The sequence below is a fragment of the Indicator indicator genome, chromosome 29, assembly GCF_027791375.1.
Source record: "Indicator indicator isolate 239-I01 chromosome 29, UM_Iind_1.1, whole genome shotgun sequence".
Classification (NCBI taxonomy): Eukaryota; Metazoa; Chordata; class Aves; order Piciformes; family Indicatoridae; genus Indicator; species Indicator indicator.
The window spans coordinates 8,295,062-8,305,755 of NC_072038.1; the positions used below are offsets into that span (position 1 = coordinate 8,295,062).

The 10,694-nt window shown below is 52.3% G+C and overlaps 1 protein-coding gene across 1 annotated transcript in view; it reads left to right on the forward strand.

The window, feature by feature from the left end:
* Positions 1 to 8,969, forward strand: part of SLC39A11 (solute carrier family 39 member 11) — a 100,347-nt gene extending 91,378 nt beyond the window's left edge. The window contains exons 8-10 of the mRNA XM_054393895.1: positions 7,201 to 7,299; positions 8,573 to 8,731; positions 8,891 to 8,969. Of these exons, the coding sequence (XP_054249870.1) occupies positions 7,201 to 7,299; positions 8,573 to 8,731; positions 8,891 to 8,969 (337 nt within the window). The remainder of the gene's footprint in view (positions 1 to 7,200; positions 7,300 to 8,572; positions 8,732 to 8,890) is intronic.
* The last annotated feature ends 1,725 nt before the right edge of the window (positions 8,970 to 10,694 follow it).

A 10,694-nucleotide genomic window follows, 5' to 3' on the forward strand; every position in this document is an offset into this window, starting at 1 on the left:
TGAGGACCACCTGCGGGAGCCCATTTGTGTGTTGGTGATGCCAAGCCTGGGAATATTTGGCTCTTGTGCTGGTCATTTTCCTGGGGCAGGAACTGAACCCAGTAAGTACAAGGGGGAAGTGATGCTGGGAATGGGGATTGATGGCTCCATCCAGTTATGACTATCTGTTACCTTTTTAGCTAGATAGACCAGAACTGTGCCAATGGGAATTTGTCCTGGGATGGATCCTGCTTTTGATTATGTACTGCAAGAGCAAGTAGCAGGACAAGGCCAATCACTCCTGGCTTGCATCTCCTGCCAAGGGGGTGTTGCAGGGAGTGACTCTTGGTCATGTCTCCAGCTCGTTTTGCCAGATACCAACCTTGGAGAGACAGAGCTGGGCGAGGCTCAGCTGAGGCTGGCTGTGTCCTGCACTCACAGGTCAGGTTCACACTCTTATCTGGCAGCAGGAGAAAAGCACCAGGGCTCCCTGAACCTTTCCTGCTGCACAGCTGAAGTCAAAACATGGTGAAAAAGAGAGAGGAGAGCAGGACCGCGCGGAGCTCGTGAAACGCCTCTTTGTGCTTCCCAGGTCAGGGGAGATGTGAACTTTTACCCTGTGCGTGAGGCTGACTCATAAATCAAACAGTTACCTAAATAACCAGGTAGATAAGAACAAAGATTTTAAAAACCCAGAGGAGGAAAAAAAAAATAGTCACTAGACAATTTGAGCTCTCCTTGCCATCCGGCGGTGGATGCTCACCTGCCCCAGCACAGCCAGCACTCGGCGCTTATCACCCCCTCGCCCGACGCTGAGGCTTTGACCTCGCTCTTGCCAGCAGCCACTCCTGCCAGGGCATGGCTGGCATGGGTGTCTGGATGTGTGTCCTTTCCTCTGAGCCTCCCCCTGCTTTGCTGGGATGGGAAGGAGATGCCTCAGCTCCACAGAGCATCTGAGCCCAAACTTAGTGCTTGGCTGAGGGCGCTTGCTTGCACCTTGTATCTCATAGCATCAAGGAGTGGTTTGAGTTGGGGGGGACACCTTTAAAGGTCATCTAGTCCAACCACCTGCTGTCAGCAGGGGCATCTGCAACTGAAGCAGGTTGTTCAGAGCCCCAAGCCACCTGGAATGTTTCTAGGGATGGAGCATCTACCACCTCTCAGGGCAACCTGGGACAGGGTCTCACCACCCTCAATGTAAAACATTTCTTCTTTACTTATAGTCCAAATCTCCCTCCTTTAGTTTCAAACCATCACCCCTTGTCCTATCACTACAGGCCCTGCTAAAAGTCTGTCCCCATCTTTCTTATTGGCCCCTTTAAGAACTGAAAGGCCACCTTAAGGTCTCCCTGAAGCCTTCTTTTCTCCAGGCTGAACAACCCCAGCTCTCTCGTCCTGTCCTCACAGCACAGGAGTTCCACCCCTTGGATCCATTGTTCTTCCACCCTTGGCCAGCTGCATCCAAGGCCTTGCCCACCTTCCTGTGCCAGTCCCCATGAATGTGTTTGGATACTTCCTGCACAGACCCATCCCTTGGTGTGGAAGTGGCTGTAGAGGAGCAGCACTGGAAGGGCCAGGCACTGGGGAAGCAGGTGGTGTTTCCTTTGGGATGTGCCTAGCATGCACAGCTCTAGCAGGGACCTGACAGGAGCTTCTCTATTCCCCGGAGCAGGCTGGTAGAGCAGCTTGTGCACAGGCCACGTAACCCCATGCCCCTTCCATCTTCTGCTTTTGTGGTTCTCCTTGGAGATGGGTGTCTATGCAGCTGTCCAGCCCATTCCTGCCTCCAGATCTCTGCAGCTCTTCACCTGCTTTGTGCCCCAGATTCTTTCCTGCTGCTTCTTTTCCCTTAGTTTCCTTTCAGATGCACTGGTGTCTTTGGTGCTGTTTGGAAAGCACCTTGCTCGTGGCACAGTTTGAGTGGAGGTTCTGCTGTTGACTTCCAGATGAAGACAGGGTGCCTGCTTTGCAGATAGGTGATTCTCAAGGTGCCTTGCAACCATTCTATGATTGGGCTTTTAAACACCTACAGCAAGAGTCCCCAGGAGCCCCATGTGCTCATAGATTCATAGAATGGTTTGGGTTGGAAGGCACCTTAAAGATCATCTAGTTCCAACCCCGCCTGCCCCGGGGAGGGGCACCTTCCACTAGAGCAGGTTGCTCAAAGTCTCATCCAGCCTGGCTTTGGACACCTCCAGGGAGGGGGCATCCACAGCCTCCTTGAGCAGCCTGTCCCAGTGTCTCACCACCCTCACTGGAAAGAATTTCTTTCTAATACCAAGCCTAAATCTGCCCTCCTCACACTTCATTCTATTCCCTCTTGTCCTATCCCTCCAAGCCCCTGTACAAAGTCCCCTCCCAGCTTTCCTGTAGTCACCCTTCAGGTGCTGGAAGGCTGCTCTAAGGTATCCCTGGAGCCTTCATTTCTCCAGGCAGAACAGCTCCAATTCCATCCACCCAAGGGGTGGTTCAAGGTGGGATCATGATCCAGCAGGCATCAGGGCTGGCCGTGGGGGGTACCACTCCCACCCTGAGCAGCAGCTGCAGGGGGGAGAGCCTCCCATGCTGGGGGCAGAGCGGTGTGGAACAGGTAGGGCAGGTCTGGGGGAAGCTCGGAGAGCCCTGTGCTGGCCACAGAGCTCCTTCCCACCTGCCAGCCCTGATCAAACACCTCGACAGGCCGCCCGAGTGGGAGCCATGATGTAATCTGGGGAAGCCAAAACAATCAAGCCTTTCATGGCAGGCTGATAACAATCAAAACAGTATGTAAGGGCCTGCCATGCAAGAATACACATGCACATTATACACTGGAGGGAACTGAAAGCTGGAGTGAAAAGGGGCTTGTTAAGAATATGTAGCCTGCTTTCATAATCAGTTTGTAAAAGAATAGGCCCTTGAAAACAAGGGTTTAGGCTTATAGAAGGCTTTCTGTGCCTTGACCTTGCAAATATGCTGAGATGCCAACTTTATTTTTTTTTAAACTCTTTTTTTTTTTTTTTTCCCCCTTTTTGAAAGTGAACTTGGAGTCTCCCAGCGTGCTGCCGTAGCAGTTGGCAGGCGAGCTGGGGGTAGGAAGTCCAGCCCCAGTATGTTCCTGGGGGTCATGGAGTGTTTTGCCTTTGCCACAAGGAGCTCCACCACAAGGAGCTCCACCAGGAGGCTGTGGGTTTGCCTTTTCTTCCTTAAAACTGCAGCACTGGGCTCTGCTGCAGAAGAGGAGCAGCCAAGGCAAGGGCAGATCCATCCCAGCACTGCTGGCTCTCTGCAGAGCTCACGTGTAGATGGTACAGGTCCTAGGGGCATTTCTCTTCAGTTTGAGAAGGTCGTGGAGGATGTCAGGGTCATCACCACCATTTTACAGATGGAGAAGGTGAGGCAGAGAGCTGGGAACAGTAGCATATCCAGTGCAAATTGGCTCCTCGATGCTTCCAAGGACACGTGAGTCCATTGTGCCCAAATGGAAGAGACCCAAGTGGCATTCCTGTGTTGAGCAGGGTGCTGGTGGCAGAACCATTAGTGGGGCACACACATCTCCAAGCAGAATCCAGTGTGCTTTCTCCTGGGATGCTCTTTAAACACACATCTGTAGGTTGGGGATGAACTGCAGGTTATTCCCCTTGTCTGCAAAACGTCTTCTAGCTGGACATGGGTGACCCATCAGACCAGAAGGCATCTGCTTGTGACACCAATCATCAGGATGAAATGTTGAGATACTTTAGGGTCTCTACCTTCCTTGCTTTGGAGCCCCTAATGTCTCTGAGCATTTCATCCTGGTGATCATCCCTCTTGTTGGCTCCTATCCCTCTTGTCATCTCCTCCATGTCCCGTAGCTCGGAGGCTGAGGTCCCCTGGGTCAGGCTGCTCCAGTCTGTCTTTGTGCATGTGTTTTACAATGTATTTCTTTGCAGAGGGGGAAGCCTTCCAAGAATCCCCACCTATTTCCGTAATAAGGCTGCCTTTGTTTGCCTCCTACACAATGCAGCTTTGATTCAGTTGCTTTCTCACCAACCGTGTTGCCATCAGCTCCGCACGGGAGCTACGGAGAAGGTGTGAGGTGTGCACGGCTCAGGGACCAAGGGGGAGAGGAACATCCCTTGGGGTGGTTGTATTTCACAGCTGGGGGCATTGGAGGTAAATCTTCTTTGTTTGAGCATCCAGACATCTCCTGAGATGCAGCACTGGGCAAACAGAGGTGGTCCCTGAGCAGCGAGTGGAGGTACCCTTTGTGGAGGTACCCTTTGTGGAGGTACCCTTTGTGGAGGTACCCTTCGTGGAGGTACCCTTCGTGGAGGCACCAAGGCAAGGCAAATAGGAAGGCTTTTGTGTTCCTGGCCTCCATGTTGGCACAGAGGTGATTAGTGTCCCTGGGAGAGGCTCAAAAGGCCTCAAAGTCCAAGAACTATTCAGACAGGGCTGTGGTGGGAGGAAATATGGGTGGAACAAGTGGTCTTAGGAGTAGGGGAATGCGGTCTCAGCAAGCAGAAGACCTTTGTGGGGACATGGAGGGTCTGGAGGCCGAGAGATGGCATGGAGAGCTTCTCAGGCTGATGCTGAGCCCAGAAGGTCCTTTCTGCCCTGTGGACGTGCCAAGGCAGGTAGTGAGAAGCCAGACATGCAGGGACACCTGCAGCCAAGCATTGAGTGGCTGGTGGCCTTTGCCTCTTGCTGTGCCATGTACTGAAGCTTTGTGTGCCTCCACCCCATGCCCACCTCGACTTTCAGCACCCGCATGACATGATGCCATGGGGGGACAGGTTAAGATCTTGACCTGTGAGGGAGCACACAGTGCTGCCTTCCTTCCAAGGGCTGGGGGATGTGTGTGGCTTGGCCCCAGCAGGTCCCCATTGGTTTTGGGCAGACTGTGACCCGATGCACACCGTTGCACGTTGCCTGCCATGGTGTGTGCCATGGCACATGGCATGTTGCTTACTGCAGCCCATTGCTTGCTGCACTTGCCACGCTGGCTGCAGCTCTGTCTCTGGCACATACCAGACACACTGGGCACCTGGTGGTAGTATCCAGGTGGCCCAACCTGTAGGGCTGTACCCAGTTCTTGCCTCTGGGGAGTCCTGATGGGTTTTGCTAGGGGTGTGCATGGGAAAGAGGAGGAGGATAGCAGGGGCAAACCCACCTTCTCCTGCTGGATCTTTCCCCAGGTTTCAATCCTTCCCCTTGGGGCTTTCTCTGCCCCGGGGGCTGCTGCAGGGCAAGAGGTCAGAGCAGGGTTCCCTCCTCCCAGTGGGAGCAGGGGGTGAGTTGGGGGCGGGGGCTGACTGCCCTTCCCGTACAGACCCCTCCATTCACACCTCCCTCTCCCATCCCATTAATTTGTTGTGGTCGGGGCCAGTAATAGCTGCTTTGTGCCGAGGCGAGGGAAGGAGGAGGGAAAAAAAAAAACCCAGGGCACAGACAGCGGCTCCAGTGTTTTCTAAAAGGGATGTTTTTCCCCCCCTCCGTTCTCTCTCTCTCTCTCTCTCTCTCTCTCTCTCTCTTTCCCTTGAATAATGTTTTTGATTGTAATAGGCTGTCCTGGTTAGGGAAACCCGCAGCCTCTCCCCCTTCTCCTCCCCTCTTCTGTAAACCCTGGTAGAAGTTTAAACAACTCAGAGAGATTTTTCTCACCAGTCTTATTTTACTAATAGGAAACAAGTGTTTAAAGCAGCAAAAGGAGCTTTCAGCTGCTGGCAAAGCAGTAAGTGACCTTGCAGAGAGGCGCTGGGGTCCTGCTTGCAGCTGTGGGCTGGGGTAGGTCACAGCCCAGCACCTTGTTGCTGGTGCTCTGAGCCCATCCTGGACAGTCAGTGTTCCCCCCAGAGATGGGTCCCAGCAAGCTCCACCAGCACACAGAGGTAAAGCCATGACAGGAGAAATGCTCCAACTGTGGGAGGAGTTGTTGTTCATTCAGCCCAAGGAGCCCCCTCCATAAACGCCAGCCTCATTCAGTTTGGTGCTTGCAACATTCTTTGAGTGAAGGAGAACCCCACCACATTTCAAAAAATCCCAAACTCCCACTGAGCTGGAAGGAACCCTGGAGCAGAAGGGAAGAACCATTCCTGAGGCTGGAGCAAAGTCTTGCTGAGGGGTGCCAGGAGCAGCTTCTGCTCTTGGTGCCCAGAGCTGGGGTACAGCTGCCCCCAGTGCAGAACATCTAACAGACCTTCCCACTGCAAATCCAGCTTTGGTGACTCTTCATGGAGTTGTTTCCATTTTGGATGAGCTCCAGGTGATGCATATGGTGCTTCCACCATGGGGTTGCTGTGTGAGTGGCAGCAAGCGGGCACAGGGCGCTCTGAAGCTGGGTGCTGAAAAGGCATTGGGTCTAAGTGTTGAAGGGGAGAGGGCAAGCAAGGAGAATCCTCACCTAGTTCTCTGCCCTTGCATGCTCCTTCAAACCTCTCCTGTCTGTCCTTCAGTTGCCAACTCTTAGAGCTATGTTTTCTGCTGCTGGGGATGTGGGGCATTACTTGGAGCAGTTCAGGTTCACCATCCCTGCCTTCCTAGTCCCCTTTATGAGACTTTTTATCTCTTGTGCCTGGAGAATTGGTCTTTACAGCAGCCTGCCTCCTCCTGGGCTACTTACTGATGAACAGAGCAGCTCTTCTGGCTGGTTGCTTTTGGTTCTGCAAGTCCAAGTGCTGCCTTTCCATTGGCCGCAAGAGGGATCAAAAAGAGAGAAAGAAACAAAATCCTGTGGCAAAAATATTTTCCTCTGATGAGCCCCAAGGCTTGTGCAGGGGTGGTTCCAGTTAAGGACAATGCTGGTGAGAGCTGGAGCAGGTTATGGGAGAGAAACTGGCTGCACTGGGGCACTGCTGGCAAACCCCACTGGGAGGGGGGACCCCCAAACCCAGGGCTGCTCCAGACACTGGGATGCAGTGATGCTGTGGCTTCTGGGAAGCCTCAGGTTGGAAACACCTTGCAGGGCCTCCCTGGACAGGTCTTTTCTCCTCCATCTGGTCTCTGTTCCTCCCAGGGCTGGTGCTGAAGCTGATGAAGTGCTGTGGAGCTCTTTGAAGATGAAGTATGTGCTGTGTTCCTGTTAAATATGAGCATGACTAGCCCTGGGGCCAGCAGCACTTCTATTCAAAAGGCTCATCTTTAATAACAGCTTTTATTCTTTCCCCCCAGCTCCCAGCAGCCCACCCCAGGCTGTGCTTTCCAATTATTATCTACCTGTATGTGTATTTGTGCTTTTTTTTGGTGTGTGTGTGTGTGGCTTAGGAACTTAGCCATTGGGATTGGGATTCAGAACTTCCCAGAGGGCCTGGCTGTCAGCCTGCCTTTGCGTGGTGCTGGATTTTCAACGTGGAAAGCATTCTGGTAAGCCAAGTTCCTCTTCACTCCTCTTCACTCTTCTGCCAGCAGCTCCTGATGAGTGGGTGCCTGTAGGTTTCCTCCCCATATCCATTTGCTCCATCACTGAGCTGCCTTTGGGATAGGCTTGCTCTAGCCAAGAGTTGCTTCCCACAGTCTCTATGGATTGGATGGTTTTTGCTGGGGCTGGAATTAAGTTCCAGACCTGCAAGGTTCCCTCCTGGCATCACAGAGAGCTGATGGTGGGAGCACTGCTGATTTCCAGCTTGGAGGAAGGGCCATGAGCACTGCCTTGCTCTGAGCCTGTAGTTCCCAAGGGATGCAGCAGTGATCCCAGTGGGCCACCCCATCCCAACCTGCCTGCTGATCACCTGTGGTGAGCTCCCAGATTCTGCACTAAACACAGGGGTTAACTTTATTTTTTTTTTTTGTTTACTTATTTAACTTTCGTTTTGTTTCTTTTTTCTTTTGCCCTCTCACTTCACTCTGGGCTGGATTTCAACCTCACTTTTTATTATTTTTGCCTTTTCCCAGAGGTGAAAAAGCCAAGGGCATGAACTCTGCGAGTGCAGGGCTGCGTTCCTGCCTGTGCACGTGTGCTGGGCTGGGTGATGGATGGCAAGGCAGGGGGGAAGCTTGGAAATGGCTCCAGCCAAAGCTTTGTTTTCTTTCCCTCCCACCCAGCTCCAGTTCTGAAAGTGCAGCCAGTGCTGGGACTTGCACTGGGATTGCTGCTGCGGGGAAGGGAGCTCCCATGGTCAGGAGAGTTGAAGCAGTCCTAGAGGGAAAGCAAGCGAGAGGGAAGAGCACAATTTCATCCTGGTTGAGGCTGTGGCCAGGGGCCCTCTTTGGGATTGAGCTATACTCGTTGGAGATGCTTCTTCTCTCACCCTTCCCTGCCCAAGAGCTGGATCCCTGGATCCTGGAATTGTAGGATCATAAAACGGTCTGGGTCGGAAGGGACCTCCAAAGGTCATCCAGTCCAACCCCCTCTGCAAAAAGCAATCCTGCAGAGCTCCTGGGGGAAGGGCTTGGATTGTGCTCTATTTCCCTTCCTGAAAAAAATCAGCTAGGTTAGATCAGCCACTACTCCAAGGTGGTTACCTCCGTTGCCCTTTTAAAATAATCCTGGTGGCTTGGCTTTGATGTGCTTGGGTGCCTGACCTCCTCCCAGACCCTAGAGAGGACTGTGGAGATGAGGAAGTGCCGAGCCCCAGGGGAGGGCTCTTCTGCCCCTTCAGCCAGGTCCCTGGTGGCTTTTAGTCTTGGCCTTTTGCAGGTATGGGCAGCTGAGCGGCATGGTGGAGCCCTTAGCTGGCATCTTCGGGGCCTTCGCCGTGGTGGTGGCAGAGCCTCTCCTCCCCTACGCCTTGGGCTTCGCTGCTGGAGCGATGGTTTATGTGGTGATGGATGATATCATCCCCGAGGCACAGACCAGGTGAGACTGCTTGGTGACCACAGATAGACAGAGGGGGAAACACCACAGACTCTGGTAGATCCCTTCCCTTGCCCAGATGAGATATAAAGCAGCGCTCGCCTCATCCGAGAAGCCAGCCCTGGCTCCCAGGAACTCACACTTGCCCTTTTCTCCCTGCAGTGGCAATGGGAAGCTGGCATCCTGGACCTCCATCCTAGGATTTGTGGTGATGATGTCCCTGGATGTGGGGCTCGGGTAGGGCAGCATGCTGCTCCCCCCAGGAAGAAGACTTCAGAGCCGTTTGTGCAGCGGTGTTTGGAACTGGACTCACCTTATCCTCTGGACTCTCTTTTTGTACTTTTTTTTTTTTTAATATCTGGTTTGGTGTTGATTTCCTCTAATTTTATCTCTGTTCATCCCTCCAACATCATGTTGATGGTTTTCTAAGCACAAATACGGGTGGTTCCTCGCAGGTCTTGGTTTCCTTTCACCAACAGATTTTCTTTTCCTCTCGGGAGGGATGTTGGACAAGGTGTAAGTTGGGCTGCAGATCACCCTGTCCTTCCCCTTCCATGCTGGGATGGTTTCTCTGAGTCCAGTTGCTCTGGGTTTTGATCATCTTTGTTCTGTAGAAGGTTAGAAATTCACTGTTGTGTGTTGAAGCTGGTCTGTGGTTGAGTACCAAGGCATCCGAGTGGAGAAAACTCCTGGCAGAGGCTCAATTTCCACCCTTTTTTCCAGAGGGCATTAGGGCTTAGATCTAACACCTCCAGCACTCAGTGGGATCACACCTCTCCTGCATCCTGCTGGTCTTTGGGAATGTTTAGGGTAGTTGTTTTGGTGGATGCAAATAGTCCAGGTAAATAAAAATGAATTTCCCTGGGATGTCTGTAAGAGGGGAATGTCTTTTTTTTTTTTTTTTTTTTTCCCTTGAATTTATCTCCAAAGTGGAGCTTTTTTCCAGTACATTTTGCCCAATACTCCAAGGGTTTCTCTGGGAAAAAAACAAACCAGAACAAAACAGGAAAGAAGGTTTTTGAGTTTTCTAGCATGTCCTCTTTGACAAGGCAAGGTGTGGTCACCCATGTTGTTGCTGGTGTGCTGCCTGACTGGTGTGCAGCAGGACACACTTCCATGTGGGCCCAGGACTGTGCCTGGCCTTGACAAGCAATTCCTGGTTTATAGCTGCTGGTTCCAATGGTCCATAAGTCATCCAAGAGCCAGGGCAGGTTTTTCCTGGTGGTGGCCCTGGCTGCACTTCACCCCACTGGAGAGCTTGGAGCTGAGTCAGGATGGGAGTGTGCCAGGAGCTCTCATCTTCCTGAGCATCCTCAGGATGAAACAATTCATCAAGGTGAATTAATTTCCTGCCTGGGGAACCAGGAACATGCATGGTGTGTACTTGCCTCCTCACCCTCTGCTTTCCAAGCATCTCATGTTGAACAGCCATTCCTGAGCAGGCAGGGTTGGTACCTTCCAGACTAAGGAGCAAGCCCTGCCTGAGCCTCCCTGGTCTTGGAGCAGCCAAATGCTGAAGGAGGAAGGATGCTGCAAACCCACCTCACTTCTGTCTTTGGTAAGAAGGACTTCCTTAGACCCTTCAGCTGGAATAACTGGATCTTCTGGCTGTCATCTCTGTCCCTCTGCAGCTGTGGGGCTTTTGGGGGAGCAGTGTGATGAGCTGGGGGGTCACAGACTGCTGTGAAGCTGCAGGAAGAGCAGCCAAGGGGAGCAGCCTTGACCAAACTGAGCTAGAGCCATGTGGATTTGTTTGGTTCCTTATTTTCTTTTGGTTGGATTTCATTTGTGGGTCATTCCGGATGATACAAAACTACTGTTTGCCAATGGATTTGACCTTTTAACTGTGATTGGTTTCAATAAATGGGAAATTCAGAGTTTGCACTGAGATTTTCTTGCCACAAACCTGTAACTCCATGTCTCTTCCCTCTGTTTCTTTTCTCCAGGCTAATTGTTCCTGGCTTGT